This window comes from Coffea eugenioides, unplaced genomic scaffold (assembly GCF_003713205.1).
Source record: "Coffea eugenioides isolate CCC68of unplaced genomic scaffold, Ceug_1.0 ScVebR1_953;HRSCAF=1722, whole genome shotgun sequence".
Lineage (NCBI taxonomy): Eukaryota > Viridiplantae > Streptophyta > Magnoliopsida > Gentianales > Rubiaceae > Coffea > Coffea eugenioides.
This window is the reverse complement of record NW_020864835.1, coordinates 1-19,826: the sequence shown is the minus strand read 5'-3', so window position 1 is coordinate 19,826 and position 19,826 is coordinate 1. Positions and strand designations below refer to the sequence as shown.

Genomic DNA, 19,826 nt, shown 5'->3' with positions numbered 1-19,826 from the left:
TATTCTTGAGGCAAAAAGTACTTGTGCACAAAATGATCAGTATCAACGAACGGCTGAAAGCACAAAAGAAAAATGTACGTCAGAAACAAAGGGAAAAACCCAGAGTCAAAAAGAAAAAGCTCTTAGGATCAAAAGTGAAAAAACTAACCAGTATGATCACCCAGAATGTATAGTAAGTGAAAACTGACAAGCTGATTACCGATAACAGCAGCCCCACGGCCTTGTCTGCTAAATCCATCTACTCCTTCCTTTTTCTGTTCTTTTATAGTTTTTCACCTTAATTTACCAAAGAGGGAGTTCAATGAAGGGTTAGAAGGTGTAATTATTGCAAAAAAAAAGTACAAAATCACAAATGATCATGATGAAAAAAAGCAGTAACAGGGAAATTGCTAAGCAAACTCTTACACATTCATCCTTGTGCCTCCGTGTAGGAAGCAAAATCTAACCAGGGTAGTTGCTAAGCAACCTATAACCCATTTCCCTCAACGACAAACCACAAAATTCTGCTGGTGAAACATCCATCTACTTTCCAGACCTTCAGTTACCCGCCATTGTGATTACAAAAATTACACTACAGACCCCCCAAGCCCCCAAAAAGGGAAGACAAGCATTTCTCCACCAATAATTGCTCCATCACAAGGATATATGCAAACAGTTTTTTAATTTAAACGCCAAAATACTGCACCAAATTATTTTTTTGTATCAACAACTGTTCTTAATATACAATAAGATGATCAGCGAGTACTTTTTTCTTCTTTGTTTTTCTTATTAGAACCCTAGTGAGTTTATGATCTCTCATTTCGCAGAACAAATTAAAATTATCACCCACTGACAGAACCTTAAAGGGCACTTGGCGCATATCTTATTCACAAGTTACAAACAACCCTAAGAACTAATACGATTCTCACAAAATGAAACCAAAAAAAGGATAAATATTCAGAAGGTCCTCATAATTTAGAGACCTAGAATATTTGTGAATCTACTTGTGTCCAGCAAAAGAAAACGAATTAAGACTTGTAATACTAACATATCATGCCGAAACCAAAAACAAAACATGAGAATAAAAGTAAAGAATATTACTGGAAAAAAAATCAGTTACCTGAAAGATTGGATTGCATTCGATTAGGGCCGTGTTGATTCAAGGATTTCGAAACCAGGTGGTAGTTTCTTCCATGCTTACTTTTTTCTCTTTTGAATGATATTCAAATAAACTTTTCGTTTTCTATTCTTGTTTTGAAGTTTTTCGCTTACCCAATACGTTTTGGTTAAATGCAAAGTGAATCAGATCTGATATCCACTGGAGTAAGGAAGAACACAAAAACTAGCGTACGCTTAGGTTGGACACCTGGACTTGTCTGCTCCAACTCCGGCTCCAAGTGGGGGAGAGGGGAGATTTCGGTGAAGCAAATGGGAATTTGGCTTCCTGAGAGCCACCCCGTATCCTTTCTATCTAGTTGGTGTTTGTTAATTTCTTTATTCTGATTCGCATATGTGTGACTAATTGGAATATGAGTTCCACGTTTCTTTTATTTTTAAAACATTTATTTTCTGCCTAATTAATTTAATTTTTAATCTGAGGTTAACAATCCCCTCAAATTTGGGAAGCGGGTAAAAAAAGGCTTCATCCCCCTTTTATTTTTTCCGGGGTTTTTTAATTTTCCTATTTGTTTTTTCCTTACGGGACAACTTTAAGAAACCACGATTTTGGCGAAGAAAAGAGTCGAGGCTAATGTAGTATGTTATAATTGCTTAAACTCCTTTGTTAACCGCGAAAACCCTTAATGCCGTATTTTGACTAGTATGGAACCCTTTGCTTGTACTTCAAGTTAAAATGTTGAAGACTCTGATGTAAATACATGTATAAGTATTTAGTCTTGTCTGTTAAGTGTATTTTTGAGATGTTACGCTTCCAGGGCTTTGGTGAGTGATCAATCGATGTCCTAATTTCCCTACACGAGTTGGTAAGATGTATTGTAGTTTAGTGATTTTTAATTGTTACTTTCCTTGGGGTTTGATCGTGTGCAATATATGATTTGTGTGATCTGACTCTGTAGTTCTAGCGAGAGCTGGACAGGCGCGCTAACCTCTTTGGTCCGCTTTAGGGGAAAGTGGGGTTGTCACAATTACACCAAGCAATCTCAATCATGTTACAAAAGTTTCAATTTTACGTAGTAAATTCAGATATCATCTTGTCAAACTAGAATACCAGCATCATTTCGTTCTGTAGTCACTCGTATAACTACTGCTTAAGCAATGAAATCTAGGTATCCTTTTTAGCCCTAGAATCAGCCAAAATTAACGAGTCCAACAATTGAAATAAGAAAGAATCTTATGAGAAGACTTTTGATTGGTAAAATCACATCAAAAGGCTACTTCATCACTCCAGCAGATACCAACTTTCATCCTCACACGTACAGGTCAAAAAGCAATTCTTCCAGTAATGCCGAACAAAGTGAGCCTGTCTCTGATAGAGCTTTAGTCAGGCAGGCTTACCAAGCCGTGCCATTAACCAAAGAAAACCAAAAACGAATTAAAGAAGATCATTATTACCTCCCAACCTACATTTGTAAGAACAAACATGCATGAAGCAGTTGACCAACAAATGGAACCTCAGAGCGCCAAGCATTGGTGTACATAAGCAAAATTATGGCATTGTTTTTCCACAACTAAAAGATAAATGCTAGATCTTGCGAAACAAAATGATACCAACTGCTCTCTTACAAGAGCAGGCTAACAATATCTGAAGATAATCTTTATCTGCAATTTGTCTGCTTTTTTTCTAAGACAATTACCAGTTTCAGGTTTCACCAAATTAACAGGAACTGAGTGCAATCATCTAAATCCTCCATTTACAAGTAAAAGAGAAACCCAGCAATAAAACTATCTGTATGTGACAAAAAAATGGTAGTTGCAGCACACACTATAGATCTTGCATTATGCCTTCTTCTTTTTGGATTTGAGCATCACATATCCAACAAACATGCAGAGGAAGCAAAACAGCGCCGCAAGAGCAAACACCGGAATCAGAATGGCATATTCTTGAGGCAAAAAGTACTTGTGCACAAAATTATCAGTATCAACGAACGGCTGAAAGCACAAAAGAAAAATGTACGTCAGAAACAAAGGGAAAAACCCAGAGTCAAAAAGAAAAAGCTCTTAGGATCAGAAGTGAAAAAACTAACCAGTATGATCACCCAGAATGTATAGTAAGTGAAAACTGACAAGCTGATTACCGATAACAGCAGCCCCACGGCCTTGTCTGCTAAATCCATCTACTCCTTCCTTTTTCTGTTCTTTTATAGTTTTTCACCTTAATTTACCAAAGAGGGAGTTCAATGAAGGGTTAGAAGGTGTAATTATTGCAAAAAAGAGTACAAAATCACAAATGATCATGATGCAAAAAAGCAGTAACAGGGAAATTGCTAAGCAAACTCTTACACATTCATCCTTGTGCCTCCGTGTAGGAAGCAAAATCTAACCAGGGTAGTTGCTAAGCAACCTATAACCCATTTCCCTCAACGACAAACCACAAAATTCTGCTGGTGAAACATCCATCTACTTTCCATACCTTCATTACCCGCCATTGAATTCAAAAACTACATTTACATGACCCCCAAGCCCCAAAAAGGAAGACAAGCATTTCTCCAACATAATTGCTCCATCACAAGGATATAGAAACAGTTTTTTAATTTAAACGCCAAAATACTGCACCAAATTATTTTTTGTATAAAACTGTTCTTAATATACAATTAATGATCAGCATTACTTTTTTCTTTTTTGTTTTCTTTATGAACCCTAGTGAGTTTATGATCTTCATTTCCAGAACAATTAAAATTATCACCACTTACAGATTAAAGGGCACTTGGGCAATATCTTTTCACAATTACAAACAACCTAAGCTATGATTCTCACAAAATAAACCAAAAAAGGATAAATATTCAAGGTCCTCATAATTTAGAGACCTAGAATTTGAATCTACTTGTTCCAGAAAAGAAAACGATTAAGACTGTAATTAACATATCATGCCGAAACCAAAAACAAAACAGAGAATAAAAGTAAAGAATATTATTGGGAAAATCAGTTACCTGAAAGATTTGGATTCTTCGATTAGGGTTTGATTCAAGGATTTCGAGTGGTAGTTTCTTCTGCTTACTTTTTTCTCTTTTTGAATGATAATCTTCTTTTCTTTTCTTTTCTTTTTTTTGAAGTTTTCGTTTCCCAATTATGTTTTGGTTAAGTTCAAGTGTTCTGATATCCACTGGAGTAAGGTGGACTAGCGACGCTTAGTTGGACACCTGGACTTGGTCTGCTCCAACTCCGGCTCAAGTGGGGGAGAGGGGAGATTTCGGTGAAGCAAATGGGAATTTGGCTCCTGAGAGCCACCCGTATCCTTTCTATCTATGGTGTTTGTTAATTTCTTTATTTGATTCGCATATGTGACTAATTGAATATGAAGTTCCACGTTTCTTATTTGCTATTATTTTGGTACTTCATTGAGCGTAAACTCATCCCCTTTCCGTTATCTTTGTTTTCCTTACAGGGGACAAACTTTGAAACCACGATTTTGGAAGAAAAGAGTCGAGCTAATGTATATGTTATTTTGTTAAGCTCCTTTGTAACCGAAACCCTAATTGTATTTTGACTAGTATGAACCCTTTGGCTTGTACTTCAAGTTAAAATGTTGAAGACTCTGATGTAAATACATGTATAAGTATTTAGTCTTGTCTGTTAAGTGTATTTTTGAGATGTTACGCTTCCAGGGCTTTGGTGAGTGTTCAATCGATGCCCTAATTTCCCTACACGAGTTGGTAAGATGTATTGTAGTTTAGTGATTTTTAATTGTTACTTTCCTTGGGGTTTGATCGTGTGGAATATATGATTTGTGTGATCTGACTCTGTAGTTCTAGCGAGAGCTGGACAGGCGCGCTAACTTCTTTGGTCCGCCTTAGGTGAAAGTGGGGCTGTCACAATTACACCAAGCAATCTCAATCATGTTACAAAAGTTTCAATTTTACGTAGTAAATTCAGATATCATCTTGTCAAACTAGAATACCAGCATCATTTCGTTCTGTAGTCACTCGTATAACTACTGCTTAAGCAATGAAATTTAGGTATCCTTTTTAGCCCTAGAATCAGCCAAAATTAACGAGTCCAGCAATTGAAATAAGAAAGAATCTTATGAGAAGACTTTTGATTGGTAAAATCACATCAAAAGGCTACTTCATCACTCCAGCAGATACCAACTTTCATCCTCACACGTACAGGTCAAAAAGCAATTCTTCCAGTAATGCCGAACAAAGTGAGCCTGTCTCTGATACAGCTTTAGTCAGGCAGGCTTACCAAGCCGTGCCATTAACCAAAGAAAACCAAAAATGAATTAAAGAAGATCATTATTTCCTCCCAACCTACATTTGTAAGAACAAACATGCATGAAGCAGTTGACCAACAAATGGAACCTCAGAGCGCCAAGCATTGGTGTACATAAGCAAAATTATGGCATTGTTTTTCCACAACTAAAAGATAAATGCTAGATCTTGCAAAACAAAATGATACCAACTGCTCTCTTACAAGAGCAGGCTAACAATATCTGAAGATAATCTTTATCTGCAATTTGTCAGCTTTTTATCTAAGACAATTACCAGTTTCAGGTTTCATCAAATTAACAGGAACTGAGTGCAATCATCTAAATCCTCCATTTACAAGTAAAAGAGAAACCCAGCAATAAAACTATCTGTATGTGACAAAAAAATGGTAGTTGCAGCACACACTATAGATCTTGCATTATGCCTTCTTCTTTTTGGATTTGAGCATCACATATCCAACAAACATGCAGAGGAAGCAAAGCAGCGCCGCAAGAGCAAACACCGGAATCAGAATGGCATATTCTTGAGGCAAAAAGTACTTGTGCACAAAATGATCAGTATCAACGAACGGCTGAAAGCACAAAAGAAAAATGTACGTCAGAAACAAAGGGAAAAACCCAGAGTCAAAAAGAAAAACTCTTAGGATCAGAAGTGAAAAAACTAACCAGTATGATCACCCAGAATGTATAGTAAGTGAAAACTGACAAGCTGATTACCGATAACAGCAGCCCCACGGCCTTGTCTGCTAAATCCATCTACTCCTTCCTTTTTCTGTTCTTTTATAGTTTTTCACCTTAATTTACCAAAGAGGGAGTTCAATGAAGGGTTAGAAGGTGTAATTATTGCAAAAAAAGAGTACAAAATCACAAATGATCATGATGAAAAAAAGCAGTAACAGGGAAATTGCTAAGCAAACTCTTACACATTCATCCTTGTGCCTCCGTGTAGGAAGCAAAATCTAACCAGGGTAGTTGCTAAGCAACCTATAACCCATTTCCCTCAACGACAAACCACAAAATTCTGCTGGTGAAACATCCATCTACTTTCCATACCTTCATTACCCGCCATTGAATTCAAAAATTACATTTACATGACCCCCAAGCCCCAAAAAGGAAGACAAGCATTTCTCCAACATAATTGCTCCATCACAAGGATATAGAAACAGTTTTTTAATTTAAACGCCAAAATACTGCACCAAATTATTTTTTGTATAAAACTGTTCTTAATATACAATTAATGATCAGCATTACTTTTTTCTTTTTTGTTTTCTTTATGAACCCTAGTGAGTTTATGATCTTCATTTCCAAAACAATTAAAATTATCACCACTTACAGATTAAAGGGCACTTGGGCAATATCTTTTCACAATTACAAACAACCTAAGCTATGATTCTCACAAAATAAACCAAAAAAGGATAAATATTCAAGGTCCTCATAATTTAGAGACCTAGAATTTGAATCTACTTGTTCCAGAAAAGAAAACGATTAAGACTGTAATTAACATATCATGCCGAAACCAAAAACAAAACAGAGAATAAAAGTAAAGAATATTACTGGAAAAATCAGTTACCTGAAAGATTTGGATTCTTCGATTAGGGTTTGATTCAAGGATTTCGAGTGGTAGTTTCTTCTGCTTACTTTTTTCTCTTTTTGAATGATATTCTTCTTTTCTTTTCTTTTCTTTTTTTTGAAGTTTTCGTTTCCCAATTATGTTTTGGTTAAGTTCAAGTGTTCTGATATCCACTGGAGTAAGGTGGACTAGCGACGCTTAGTTGGACACCTGGACTTGGTCTGCTCCAACTCCGGCTCAAGTGGGGGAGAGGGGAGATTTCGGTGAAGCAAATGGGAATTTGGCTCCTGAGAGCCACCCGTATCCTTTCTATCTATGGTGTTTGTTAATTTCTTTATTTGATTCGCATATGTGACTAATTGAATATGAAGTTCCACGTTTCTTATTTGCTATTATTTTGGTACCTCATTGAGCGTAAGCTCATCCCCTTTCCGTTATCTTTGTTTTCCTTACAGGGGACAAACTTTGAAACCACGATTTTGGAAGAAAAGAGTCGAGCTAATGTATATGTTATTTTGTTAAGCTCCTTTGTAACCGAAACCCTAATTGTATTTTGACTAGTATGAACCCTTTGGCTTGTACTTCAAGTTAAAATGTTGAAGACTCTGATGTAAATACATGTATAAGTATTTAGTCTTGTCTGTTAAGTGTATTTTTGAGATGTTACGCTTCCAGGGCTTTGGTGAGTGTTCAATCGATGCCCTAATTTCCCTACACGAGTTGGTAAGATGTATTGTAGTTTAGTGATTTTTAATTGTTACTTTCCTTGGGGTTTGATCGTGTGGAATATATGATTTGTGTGATCTGACTCTGTAGTTCTAGCGAGAGCTGGACAGGCGCGCTAACTTCTTTGGTCCGCCTTAGGTGAAAGTGGGGCTGTCACAATTACACCAAGCAATCTCAATCATGTTACAAAAGTTTCAATTTTACGTAGTAAATTCAGATATCATCTTGTCAAACTAGAATACCAGCATCATTTCGTTCTGTAGTCACTCGTATAACTACTGCTTAAGCAATGAAATTTAGGTATCCTTTTTAGCCCTAGAATCAGCCAAAATTAACGAGTCCAGCAATTGAAATAAGAAAGAATCTTATGAGAAGACTTTTGATTGGTAAAATCACATCAAAAGGCTACTTCATCACTCCAGCAGATACCAACTTTCATCCTCACACGTACAGGTCAAAAAGCAATTCTTCCAGTAATGCCGAACAAAGTGAGCCTGTCTCTGATATAGCTTTAGTCAGGCAGGCTTACCAAGCCGTGCCATTAACCAAAGAAAACCAAAAACGAATTAAAGAAGATCATTATTACCTCCCAACCTACATTTGTAAGAACAAACATGCATGAAGCAGTTGACCAACAAATGGAACCTCAGAGCGCCAAGCATTGGTGTACATAAGCAAAATTATGGCATTGTTTTTCCACAACTAAAAGATAAATGCTAGATCTTGCAAAACAAAATGATACCAACTGCTCTCTTACAAGAGCAGGCTAACAATATCTGAAGATAATCTTTATCTGCAATTTGTCAGCTTTTTTTCTAAGACAATTACCAGTTTCAGGTTTCACCAAATTAACAGGAACTGAGTGCAATCATCTAAATCCTCCATTTACAAGTAAAAGAGAAACCCAGCAATAAAACTATCTGTATGTGACAAAAAAATGATAGTTGCAGGCACAACACTATAGATTTGCTTTATGCCTTTCTTCTTTTTGATTTGAGCATCACATATCTAAAAACATGCAGAGGAAGCAAAGCAAGCGCGCAAGAGCAAACATTCCGGAATCAAGAAATGGGCATTATTCTTGAGGCAAAAAGTTACTTGTGCAGCAAAAATGATCAGTATCACGAACGGCTGAAAGCACAAAAGAAAAATTGTACGTCAAGAAACAAAGGGAAAAAACGCCGAGTCAAAAGAAAAAGCCTCTTAGGAATCAGAAGTGAAAAAACTAACGCAGTATGATCACCTAGAATGTAATAGTAACGTGAAAACTGACGAGCTGATTACCGATAACAGCAGCCGCGCACGGCCTTGTCCTGCTATCCATCTACTCCTTCCTTTTTCTGTTCTTTCTATAGTTTTCTTCACCTTAATTTACCAAAGTAGGGAGTTCAATGAAGGGTTAGAAGGTGTAGATTATTGCAAAAAAAGAGTACATAAATCAAATGATCCATGAATAGAAAAATAAGCAGTAAGCAGGGAAATTGCTAAGCAAACTCTTACACATTCTACCTTGTGCCTCCGTGTAAGGAAGCATAAATCTAACCAGCGGTGAGTTGCTTAAGCACTATAACCATTTCCCTCACGACAAACCACAAAATTCTGCTGGGGAAAACATCCATCTATTTCGCATACCTTCATACCCGACATTCAAATTCAAAAATTACATTTACATGACCGCCCAAGGCCCCAAAAAGGAAGACATAGCATTTCTCCAACATATTGCTCGCACATCACAAGGATATAAAAACAGTTTTTTAATTTAAACGCCAAAATACTGCACCAAATTATTTTTTGTATAAAACTGTTCTTAATATACAATTAATGATCAGCATTACTTTTTTCTTTTTTGTTTTCTTTATGAACCCTAGTGAGTTTATGATCTTCATTTCCAGAACAATTAAAATTATCACCACTTACAGATTAAAGGGCACTTGGGCAATATCTTTTCACAATTACAAACAACCTAAGCTATGATTCTCACAAAATAAACCAAAAAAGGATAAATATTCAAGGTCCTCATAATTTAGAGACCTAGAATTTGAATCTACTTGTTCCAGAAAAGAAAACGATTAAGACTGTAATTAACATATCATGCCGAAACCAAAAACAAAACAGAGAATAAAAGTAAAGAATATTACTGGAAAAATCAGTTACCTGAAAGATTTGGATTCTTCGATTAGGGTTTGATTCAAGGATTTCGAGTGGTAGTTTCTTCTGCTTACTTTTTTCTCTTTTTGAATGATATTCTTCTTTTCTTTTCTTTTCTTTTTTTTGAAGTTTTCGTTTCCCAATTACGTTTTGGTTAAGTTCAAGTGTTCTGATATCCACTGGAGTAAGGTGGACTAGCGACGCTTAGTTGGACACCTGGACTTTGTCTGCTCCAACTCCGGCTCAAGTGGGGGAGAGGGGAGATTTCGGTGAAGCAAATGGGAATTTGGCTCCTGAGAGCCACCCGTATCCTTTCTATCTATGGTGTTTGTTAATTTCTTTATTTGATTCGCATATGTGACTAATTGAATATGAAGTTCCACGTTTCTTATTTGCTATTATTTTGGTACCTCATTGAGCGTAAGCTCATCCCCTTTCCGTTATCTTTGTTTTCCTTACAGGGGACAAACTTTGAAACCACGATTTTGGAAGAAAAGAGTCGAGCTAATGTATATGTTATTTTGTTAAGCTCCTTTGTAACCGAAACCCTAATTGTATTTTGACTAGTATGAACCCTTTGGCTTGTACTTCAAGTTAAAATGTTGAAGACTCTGATGTAAATACATGTATAAGTATTTAGTCTTGTCTGTTAAGTGTATTTTTGAGATGTTACGCTTCCAGGGCTTTGGTGAGTGTTCAATCGATGCCCTAATTTCCCTACACGAGTTGGTAAGATGTATTGTAGTTTAGTGATTTTTAATTGTTACTTTCCTTGGGGTTTGATCGTGTGGAATATATGATTTGTGTGATCTGACTCTGTAGTTCTAGCGAGAGCTGGACAGGCGCGCTAACTTCTTTGGTCCGCCTTAGGTGAAAGTGGGGCTGTCACAATTACACCAAGCAATCTCAATCATGTTACAAAAGTTTCAATTTTACGTAGTAAATTCAGATATCATCTTGTCAAACTAGAATACCAGCATCATTTCGTTCTGTAGTCACTCGTATAACTACTGCTTAAGCAATGAAATTTAGGTATCCTTTTTAGCCCTAGAATCAGCCAAAATTAACGAGTCCAGCAATTGAAATAAGAAAGAATCTTATGAGAAGACTTTTGATTGGTAAAATCACATCAAAAGGCTACTTCATCACTCCAGCAGATACCAACTTTCATCCTCACACGTACAGGTCAAAAAGCAATTCTTCCAGTAATGCCGAACAAAGTGAGCCTGTCTCTGATATAGCTTTAGTCAGGCAGGCTTACCAAGCCGTGCCATTAACCAAAGAAAACCAAAAACGAATTAAAGAAGATCATTATTACCTCCCAACCTACATTTGTAAGAACAAACATGCATGAAGCAGTTGACCAACAAATGGAACCTCAGAGCGCCAAGCATTGGTGTACATAAGCAAAATTATGGCATTGTTTTTCCACAACTAAAAGATAAATGCTAGATCTTGCAAAACAAAATGATACCAACTGCTCTCTTACAAGAGCAGGCTAACAATATCTGAAGATAATCTTTATCTGCAATTTGTCAGCTTTTTTTCTAAGACAATTACCAGTTTCAGGTTTCACCAAATTAACAGGAACTGAGTGCAATCATCTAAATCCTCCATTTACAAGTAAAAGAGAAACCCAGCAATAAAACTATCTGTATGTGACAAAAAAATGGTAGTTGCAGCACACACTATAGATCTTGCATTATGCCTTCTTCTTTTTGGATTTGAGCATCACATATCCAACAAACATGCAGAGGAAGCAAAGCAGCGCCGCAAGAGCAAACACCGGAATCAGAATGGCATATTCTTGAGGCAAAAAGTACTTGTGCACAAAATGATCAGTATCAACGAACGGCTGAAAGCACAAAAGAAAAATGTACGTCAGAAACAAAGGGAAAAACCCAGAGTCAAAAAGAAAAAGCTCTTAGGATCAGAAGTGAAAAAACTAACCAGTATGATCACCCAGAATGTATAGTAAGTGAAAACTGACAAGCTGATTACCGATAACAGCAGCCCCACGGCCTTGTCTGCTAAATCCATCTACTCCTTCCTTTTTCTGTTCTTTTATAGTTTTTCACCTTAATTTACCAAAGAGGGAGTTCAATGAAGGGTTAGAAGGTGTAATTATTGCAAAAAAGAGTACAAAATCACAAATGATCATGATGCAAAAAAGCAGTAACAGGGAAATTGCTAAGCAAACTCTTACACATTCATCCTTGTGCCTCCGTGTAGGAAGCAAAATCTAACCAGGGTAGTTGCTAAGCAACCTATAACCCATTTCCCTCAACGACAAACCACAAAATTCTGCTGGTGAAACATCCATCTACTTTCCATACCTTCATTACCCGCCATTGAATTCAAAAATTACATTTACATGACCCCCAAGCCCCAAAAAGGAAGACAAGCATTTCTCCAACATAATTGCTCCATCACAAGGATATAGAAACAATTTTTTAATTTAAACGCCAAAATACTGCACCAAATTATTTTTTGTATAAAACTGTTCTTAATATACAATTAATGATCAGCATTACTTTTTTCTTTTTTGTTTTCTTTATGAACCCTAGTGAGTTTATGATCTTCATTTCCAGAACAATTAAAATTATCACCACTTACAGATTAAAGGGCACTTGGGCAATATCTTTTCACAATTACAAACAACCTAAGCTATGATTCTCACAAAATAAACCAAAAAAGGATAAATATTCAAGGTCCTCATAATTTAGAGACCTAGAATTTGAATCTACTTGTTCCAGAAAAGAAAACGATTAAGACTGTAATTAACATATCATGCCGAAACCAAAAACAAAACAGAGAATAAAAGTAAAGAATATTACTGGAAAAATCAGTTACCTGAAAGATTTGGATTCTTCGATTAGGGTTTGATTCAAGGATTTCGAGTGGTAGTTTCTTCTGCTTACTTTTTTCTCTTTTTGAATGATATTCTTCTTTTCTTTTCTTTTCTTTTTTTTGAAGTTTTCGTTTCCCAATTACGTTTTGGTTAAGTTCAAGTGTTCTGATATCCACTGGAGTAAGGTGGACTAGCGACGCTTAGTTGGACACCTGGACTTTGTCTGCTCCAACTCCGGCTCAAGTGGGGGAGAGGGGAGATTTCGGTGAAGCAAATGGGAATTTGGCTCCTGAGAGCCACCCGTATCCTTTCTATCTATGGTGTTTGTTAATTTCTTTATTTGATTCGCATATGTGACTAATTGAATATGAAGTTCCACGTTTCTTATTTGCTATTATTTTGGTACTTCATTGAGCGTAAACTCATCCCCTTTCCGTTATCTTTGTTTTCCTTACAGGGGACAAACTTTGAAACCACGATTTTGGAAGAAAAGAGTCGAGCTAATGTATATGTTATTTTGTTAAGCTCCTTTGTAACCGAAACCCTAATTGTATTTTGACTAGTATGAACCCTTTGGCTTGTACTTCAAGTTAAAATGTTGAAGACTCTGATGTAAATACATGTATAAGTATTTAGTCTTGTCTGTTAAGTGTATTTTTGAGATGTTACGCTTCCAGGGCTTTGGTGAGTGTTCAATCGATGTCCTAATTTCCCTACACGAGTTGGTAAGATGTATTGTAGTTTAGTGATTTTTAATTGTTACTTTCCTTGGGGTTTGATCGTGTGCAATATATGATTTGTGTGATCTGACTCTGTAGTTCTAGCGAGAGCTGGACAGGCGCGCTAACCTCTTTGGTCCGCCTTAGGGGAAAGTGGGGCTGTCACAATTACACCAAGCAATCTCAATCATGTTACAAAAGTTTCAATTTTACGTAGTAAATTCAGATATCATCTTGTCAAACTAGAATACCAGCATCATTTCGTTCTGTAGTCACTCGTATAACTACTGCTTAAGCAATGAAATCTAGGTATCCTTTTTAGCCCTAGAATCAGCCAAAATTAACGAGTCCAGCAATTGAAATAAGAAAGAATCTTATGAGAAGACTTTTGATTGGTAAAATCACATCAAAAGGCTACTTCATCACTCCAGCAGATACCAACTTTCATCCTCACACGTACAGGTCAAAAAGCAATTCTTCCAGTAATGCCGAACAAAGTGAGCCTGTCTCTGATAGAGCTTTAGTCAGGCAGGCTTACCAAGCCGTGCCATTAACCAAAGAAAACCAAAAACGAATTAAAGAAGATCATTATTTCCTCCCAACCTACATTTGTAAGAACAAACATGCATGAAGCAGTTGACCAACAAATGGAACCTCAGAGCGCCAAGCATTGGTGTACATAAGCAAAATTATGGCATTGTTTTTCCACAACTAAAAGATAAATGCTAGATCTTGCAAAACAAAATGATACCAACTGCTCTCTTACAAGAGCAGACTAACAATATCTGAAGATAATCTTTATCTGCAATTTTTCAGCTTTGTTTCTAAGACAATTACCAGTTTCAGGTTTCACCAAATTAACAGTAACTGAGTGCAATCATCTAAATCCTCCATTTACAAGTAAAAGAGAAACCCAGCAATAAAACTATCTGTATGTGACAAAAAAATGATAGTTGCAGCACACACTATAGATCTTGCATTATGCCTTCTTCTTTTTGGATTTGAGCATCACATATCTAACAAACATGCAGAGGAAGCAAAGCAGCGCCGCAAGAGCAAACACCGGAATCAGAATGGCATATTCTTGAGGCAAAAAGTACTTGTGCACAAAATGATCAGTATCAACGAACGGCTGAAAGCACAAAAGAAAAATGTACGTCAGAAACAAAGGGAAAAACCCAGAGTCAAAAAGAAAAAGCTCTTAGGATCAGAAGTGAAAAAACTAACCAGTATGATCACCCAGAATGTATAGTAAGTGAAAACTGACAAGCTGATTACCGATAACAGCAGCCCCACGGCCTTGTCTGCTAAATCCATCTACTCCTTCCTTTTTCTGTTCTTTTATAGTTTTTCACCTTAATTTACCAAAGAGGGAGTTCAATGAAGGGTTAGAAGGTGTAATTATTGCAAAAAAGAGTACAAAATCACAAATGATCATGATGCAAAAAAGCAGTAACAGGGAAATTGCTAAGCAAACTCTTACACATTCATCCTTGTGCCTCCGTGTAGGAAGCAAAATCTAACCAGGGTAGTTGCTAAGCAACCTATAACCCATTTCCCTCAACGACAAACCACAAAATTCTGCTGGTGAAACATCCATCTACTTTCCATACCTTCATTACCCGCCATTGAATTCAAAAATTACATTTACATGACCCCCAAGCCCCAAAAAGGAAGACAAGCATTTCTCCAACATAATTGCTCCATCACAAGGATATAGAAACAGTTTTTTAATTTAAACGCCAAAATACTGCACCAAATTATTTTTTGTATAAAACTGTTCTTAATATACAATTAATGATCAGCATTACTTTTTTCTTTTTTGTTTTCTTTATGAACCCTAGTGAGTTTATGATCTTCATTTCCAAAACAATTAAAATTATCACCACTTACAGATTAAAGGGCACTTGGGCAATATCTTTTCACAATTACAAACAACCTAAGCTATGATTCTCACAAAATAAACCAAAAAAGGATAAATATTCAAGGTCCTCATAATTTAGAGACCTAGAATTTGAATCTACTTGTTCCAGAAAAGAAAACGATTAAGACTGTAATTAACATATCATGCCGAAACCAAAAACAAAACAGAGAATAAAAGTAAAGAATATTACTGGAAAAATCAGTTACCTGAAAGATTTGGATTCTTCGATTAGGGTTTGATTCAAGGATTTCGAGTGGTAGTTTCTTCTGCTTACTTTTTTCTCTTTTTGAATGATATTCTTCTTTTCTTTTCTTTTCTTTTTTTTGAAGTTTTCGTTTCCCAATTACGTTTTGGTTAAGTTCAAGTGTTCTGATATCCACTGGAGTAAGGTGGACTAGCGACGCTTAGTTGGACACCTGGACTTTGTCTGCTCCAACTCCGGCTCAAGTGGGGGAGAGGGGAGATTTCGGTGAAGCAAATGGGAATTTGGCTCCTGAGAGCCACCCGTATCCTTTCTATCTATGGTGTTTGTTAATTTCTTTATTTGATTCGCATATGTGACTAATTGAATATGAAGTTCCACGTTTCTTATTTGCTATTATTTTGGTACCTCATTGAGCGTAAGCTCATCCCCTTTCCGTTATCTTTGTTTTCCTTACAGGGGACAAACTTTGAAACCACGATTTTGGAAGAAAAGAGTCGAGCTAATGTATATGTTATTTTGTTAAGCTCCTTTGTAACCGAAACCCTAATTGTATTTTGACTAGTATGAACCCTTTGGCTTGTACTTCAAGTTAAAATGTTGAAGACTCTGATGTAAATACATGTATAAGTATTTAGTCTTGTCTGTTAAGTGTATTTTTGAGATGTTACGCTTCCAGGGCTTTGGTGAGTGTTCAATCGATGTCCTAATTTCCCTACACGAGTTGGTAAGATGTATTGTAGTTTAGTGATTTTTAATTGTTACTTTTCTTGGGGTTTGATCGTGTGCAATATATGATTTGTGTGATCTGACTCTGTAGTTCTAGCGAGAGCTGGACAGGCGCGCTAACCTCTTTGGTCCGCCTTAGGGGAAAGTGGGGCTGTCACAATTACACCAAGCAATCTCAATCATGTTACAAAAGTTTCAATTTTACGTAGTAAATTCAGATATCATCTTGTCAAACTAGAATACCAGCATCATTTCGTTCTGTAGTCACTCGTATAACTACTGCTTAAGCAATGAAATCTAGGTATCCTTTTTAGCCCTAGAATCAGCCAAAATTAACGAGTCCAGCAATTGAAATAAGAAAGAATCTTATGAGAAGACTTTTGATTGGTAAAATCACATCAAAAGGCTACTTCATCACTCCAGCAGATACCAACTTTCATCCTCACACGTACAGGTCAAAAAGCAATTCTTCCAGTAATGCCGAACAAAGTGAGCCTGTCTCTGATATAGCTTTAGTCAGGCAGGCTTACCAAGCCGTGCCATTAACCAAAGAAAACCAAAAACGAATTAAAGAAGATCATTATTTCCTCCCAACCTACATTTGTAAGAACAAACATGCATGAAGCAGTTGACCAACAAATGGAACCTCAGAGCGCCAAGCATTGGTGTACATAAGCAAAATTATGGCATTGTTTTTCCACAACTAAAAGATAAATGCTAGATCTTGCAAAACAAAATGATACCAACTGCTCTCTTACAAGAGCAGGCTAACAATATCTGAAGATAATCTTTATCTGCAATTTGTCAGCTTTTTATCTAAGACAATTACCAGTTTCAGGTTTCATCAAATTAACAGGAACTGAGTGCAATCATCTAAATCCTCCATTTACAAGTAAAAGAGAAACCCAGCAATAAAACTATCTGTATGTGACAAAAAAATGGTAGTTGCAGCACACACTATAGATCTTGCATTATGCCTTCTTCTTTTTGGATTTGAGCATCACATATCCAACAAACATGCAGAGGAAGCAAAGCAGCGCCGCAAGAGCAAACACCGGAATCAGAATGGCATATTCTTGAGGCAAAAAGTACTTGTGCACAAAATGATCAGTATCAACGAACGGCTGAAAGCACAAAAGAAAAATGTACGTCAGAAACAAAGGGAAAAACCCAGAGTCAAAAAGAAAAAGCTCTTAGGATCAGAAGTGAAAAAACTAACCAGTATGATCACCCAGAATGTATAGTAAGTGAAAACTGACAAGCTGATTACCGATAACAGCAGCCACACGGCCTTGTCTGCTAAATCCATCTACTCCTTCCTTTTTCTGTTCTTTTATAGTTTTTCACCTTAATTTACCAAAGAGGGAGTTCAATGAAGGGTTAGAAGGTGTAATTATTGCAAAAAAGAGTACAAAATCACAAATGATCATGATGCAAAAAAGCAGTAACAGGGAAATTGCTAAGCAAACTCTTACAAATTCATCCTTGTGCCTCCGTGTAGGAAGCAAAATCTAACCAGGGTAGTTGCTAAGCAACCTATAACCCATTTCCCTCAACGACAAACCACAAAATTCTGCTGGTGAAACATCCATCTACTTTCCATACCTTCATTACCCGCCATTGAATTCAAAAATTACATTTACATGACCCCCAAGCCCCAAAAAGGAAGACAAGCATTTCTCCAACATAATTGCTCCATCACAAGGATATAGAAACAATTTTTTAATTTAAACGCCAAAATACTGCACTAAATTATTTTTTGTATAAAACTGTTCTTAATATACAATTAATGATCAGCATTACTTTTTTCTTTTTTGTTTTCTTTATGAACCCTAGTGAGTTTATGATCTTCATTTCCAAAACAATTAAAATTATCACCACTTACAGATTAAAGGGCACTTGGGCAATATCTTTTCACAATTACAAACAACCTAAGCTATGATTCTCACAAAATAAACCAAAAAAGGATAAATATTCAAGGTCCTCGTAATTTAGAGACCTAGAATTTGAATCTACTTGTTCCAGAAAAGAAAACGATTAAGACTGTAATTAACATATCATGCCGAAACCAAAAACAAAACAGAGAATAAAAGTAAAGAATATTACTGGGAAAATCAGTTACCTGAAAGATTTGGATTCTTCGATTAGGGTTTGATTCAAGGATTTCGAGTGGTAGTTTCTTCTGCTTACTTTTTTCTCTTTTTGAATGATATTCTTGTTTTCTTTTCTTTTCTTTTTTTTGAAGTTTTCGTTTCCCAATTACGTTTTGGTTAAGTTCAAGTGTTCTGATATCCACTGGAGTAAGGTGGACTAGCGACGCTTAGTTGGACACCTGGACTTGGTCTGCTCCAACTCCGGCTCAAGTGGGGGAGAGGGGAGATTTCGGTGAAGCAAATGGGAATTTGGCTCCTGAGAGCCACCCGTATCCTTTCTATCTATGGTGTTTGTTAATTTCTTTATTTGATTCGCATATGTGACTAATTGAATATGAAGTTCCACGTTTCTTATTTGCTGTTATTTTGGTACTTCATTGAGCGTAAACTCATCCCCTTTCCGTTATCTTTGTTTTCCTTACAGGGGACAAACTTTGAAACCACGATTTTGGAAGAAAGGAGTCGAGCTAATGTATATGTTATTTTGTTAAGCTCCTTTGTAACCGAAACCCTAATTGTATTTTGACTAGTATGAACCCTTTGGCTTGTACTTCAAGTTAAAATGTTGAAAACTCTGATGTAAATACATGTATAAGTATTTAGTCTTGTCTGTTAAGTGTATTTTTGAGATGTTACGCTTCCAGGGCTTTGGTGAGTGTTCAATCGATGTCCTAATTTCCCTACACGAGTTGGTAAGATGTATTGTAGTTTAGTGATTTTTAATTGTTACTTTTCTTGGGGTTTGATCGTGTGCAATATATGATTTGTGTGATCTGACTCTGTAGTTCTAGCGAGAGCTGGACAGGCGCGCTAACCTCTTTGGTCCGCCTTAGGGGAAAGTGGGGCTGTCACAATTACACCAAGCAATCTCAATCATGTTACAAAAGTTTCAATTTTACGTAGTAAATTCAGATATCATCTTGTCAAACTAGAATACCAGCATCATTTCGTTCTGTAGTCACTCGTATAACTACTGCTTAAGCAATGAAATCTAGGTATCCTTTTTAGCCCTAGAATCAGCCAAAATTAACGAGTCCAGCAATTGAAATAAGAAAGAATCTTATGAGAAGACTTTTGATTGGTAAAATCACATCAAAAGGCTACTTCATCACTCCAGCAGATACCAACTTTCATCCTCACACGTACAGGTCAAAAAGCAATTCTTCCAGTAATGCCGAACAAAGTGAGCCTGTCTCTGATAGAGCTTTAGTCAGGCAGGCTTACCAAGCCGTGCCATTAACCAAAGAAAACCAAAAACGAATTAAAGAAGATCATTATTACCTCCCAACCTACATTTGTAAGAACAAACATGCATGAAGCAGTTGACCAACAAATGGAACCTCAGAGCGCCAAGCATTGGTGTACATAAGCAAAATTATGGCATTGTTTTTCCACAACTAAAAGATAAATGCTAGATCCTGCGAAACAAAATGATACCAACT

At 36.5% G+C, this 19,826-nt stretch overlaps 6 protein-coding genes across 8 annotated transcripts; all 6 read right to left on the bottom strand.

Annotated features, from left to right (window-relative positions):
- Window positions 1-5: 5 nt before the first annotated feature.
- On the bottom strand, window positions 6-313 carry LOC113759152 (dolichol-phosphate mannose synthase subunit 2; the record flags this gene model as incomplete). The annotated part of the gene is made up of 2 exons (XM_027301720.1): window positions 149-313; window positions 6-53 (listed from the first exon to the last, which is right to left on the bottom strand). Coding segments are annotated over exons 1-2 (138 nt in total), but the record flags the coding sequence as incomplete, so codon positions are not given.
- Window positions 314-2,777: 2,464 nt separating this feature from the next.
- On the bottom strand, window positions 2,778-4,160 carry LOC113759156 (dolichol-phosphate mannose synthase subunit 2-like). Its single transcript, XM_027301726.1, has 3 exons — window positions 4,086-4,160; window positions 3,183-3,310; window positions 2,778-3,087 (listed from the first exon to the last, which is right to left on the bottom strand). Exons 2-3 carry the CDS (start codon window positions 3,270-3,272, stop codon window positions 2,935-2,937), a joined length of 243 nt encoding a protein of 80 aa, XP_027157527.1. The 5' UTR covers window positions 3,273-3,310; window positions 4,086-4,160; the 3' UTR covers window positions 2,778-2,934.
- A 1,354-nt stretch (window positions 4,161-5,514) lies between these two features.
- LOC113759154 (dolichol-phosphate mannose synthase subunit 2-like) lies at window positions 5,515-7,007 on the bottom strand. The gene is made up of 3 exons (XM_027301724.1): window positions 6,933-7,007; window positions 6,029-6,156; window positions 5,515-5,934 (listed from the first exon to the last, which is right to left on the bottom strand). The coding sequence occupies exons 2-3, from the start codon at window positions 6,116-6,118 to the stop codon at window positions 5,782-5,784; spliced, it is 243 nt and encodes an 80-aa protein (XP_027157525.1). The 5' UTR covers window positions 6,119-6,156; window positions 6,933-7,007; the 3' UTR covers window positions 5,515-5,781.
- Window positions 7,008-11,241: 4,234 nt separating this feature from the next.
- LOC113759153 (dolichol-phosphate mannose synthase subunit 2-like) lies at window positions 11,242-12,746 on the bottom strand. 2 transcript variants are annotated; one of them, XM_027301722.1, is made up of 3 exons: window positions 12,660-12,746; window positions 11,757-11,884; window positions 11,242-11,661 (listed from the first exon to the last, which is right to left on the bottom strand). In XM_027301722.1, exons 2-3 carry the CDS (start codon window positions 11,844-11,846, stop codon window positions 11,509-11,511), a joined length of 243 nt encoding a protein of 80 aa, XP_027157523.1. In that variant the 5' UTR covers window positions 11,847-11,884; window positions 12,660-12,746; the 3' UTR covers window positions 11,242-11,508. The 2 variants fall into 2 exon arrangements, with proteins under 2 accessions (XP_027157523.1, XP_027157524.1); XM_027301723.1 differs by lacking the exon at window positions 12,660-12,746 and having other exon boundaries at window positions 11,757-12,070.
- Window positions 12,747-14,243: 1,497 nt separating this feature from the next.
- Window positions 14,244-15,598, bottom strand: LOC113759157 (dolichol-phosphate mannose synthase subunit 2-like). Of its 2 annotated transcripts, XM_027301727.1 has the most exons (3): window positions 15,507-15,598; window positions 14,604-14,731; window positions 14,244-14,508 (listed from the first exon to the last, which is right to left on the bottom strand). In XM_027301727.1, exons 2-3 carry the CDS (start codon window positions 14,691-14,693, stop codon window positions 14,356-14,358), a joined length of 243 nt encoding a protein of 80 aa, XP_027157528.1. In that variant the 5' UTR covers window positions 14,694-14,731; window positions 15,507-15,598; the 3' UTR covers window positions 14,244-14,355. The 2 variants fall into 2 exon arrangements, with proteins under 2 accessions (XP_027157528.1, XP_027157529.1); XM_027301728.1 differs by lacking the exon at window positions 15,507-15,598 and having other exon boundaries at window positions 14,604-14,930.
- A 1,337-nt stretch (window positions 15,599-16,935) lies between these two features.
- LOC113759155 (dolichol-phosphate mannose synthase subunit 2-like) lies at window positions 16,936-18,423 on the bottom strand. Its single transcript, XM_027301725.1, has 3 exons — window positions 18,354-18,423; window positions 17,451-17,578; window positions 16,936-17,355 (listed from the first exon to the last, which is right to left on the bottom strand). The coding sequence occupies exons 2-3, from the start codon at window positions 17,538-17,540 to the stop codon at window positions 17,203-17,205; spliced, it is 243 nt and encodes an 80-aa protein (XP_027157526.1). The 5' UTR covers window positions 17,541-17,578; window positions 18,354-18,423; the 3' UTR covers window positions 16,936-17,202.
- Between the last annotated feature and the right edge of the window lie 1,403 nt (window positions 18,424-19,826).

Bases quoted from the DNA above. Each gene is read 5' to 3' on its own strand.
- LOC113759156 (XM_027301726.1), bottom strand. From the start codon at position 3,272: ATGGATTTAGCAGACAAGGCCGTGGGGCTGCTGTTATCGGTAATCAGC. The intron at 3,088-3,182 runs GTTAGTTTTTTC...TTGTGCTTTCAG, and splicing joins CATTCTGGGTGATCATACTG to CCGTTCGTTGATACTGATAA.
- LOC113759154 (XM_027301724.1), bottom strand. From the start codon at position 6,118: ATGGATTTAGCAGACAAGGCCGTGGGGCTGCTGTTATCGGTAATCAGC. The intron at 5,935-6,028 runs GTTAGTTTTTTC...TTGTGCTTTCAG, and splicing joins CATTCTGGGTGATCATACTG to CCGTTCGTTGATACTGATCA.
- LOC113759153 (XM_027301722.1), bottom strand. From the start codon at position 11,846: ATGGATTTAGCAGACAAGGCCGTGGGGCTGCTGTTATCGGTAATCAGC. The intron at 11,662-11,756 runs GTTAGTTTTTTC...TTGTGCTTTCAG, and splicing joins CATTCTGGGTGATCATACTG to CCGTTCGTTGATACTGATCA.
- LOC113759157 (XM_027301727.1), bottom strand. From the start codon at position 14,693: ATGGATTTAGCAGACAAGGCCGTGGGGCTGCTGTTATCGGTAATCAGC. The intron at 14,509-14,603 runs GTTAGTTTTTTC...TTGTGCTTTCAG, and splicing joins CATTCTGGGTGATCATACTG to CCGTTCGTTGATACTGATCA.
- LOC113759155 (XM_027301725.1), bottom strand. From the start codon at position 17,540: ATGGATTTAGCAGACAAGGCCGTGTGGCTGCTGTTATCGGTAATCAGC. The intron at 17,356-17,450 runs GTTAGTTTTTTC...TTGTGCTTTCAG, and splicing joins CATTCTGGGTGATCATACTG to CCGTTCGTTGATACTGATCA.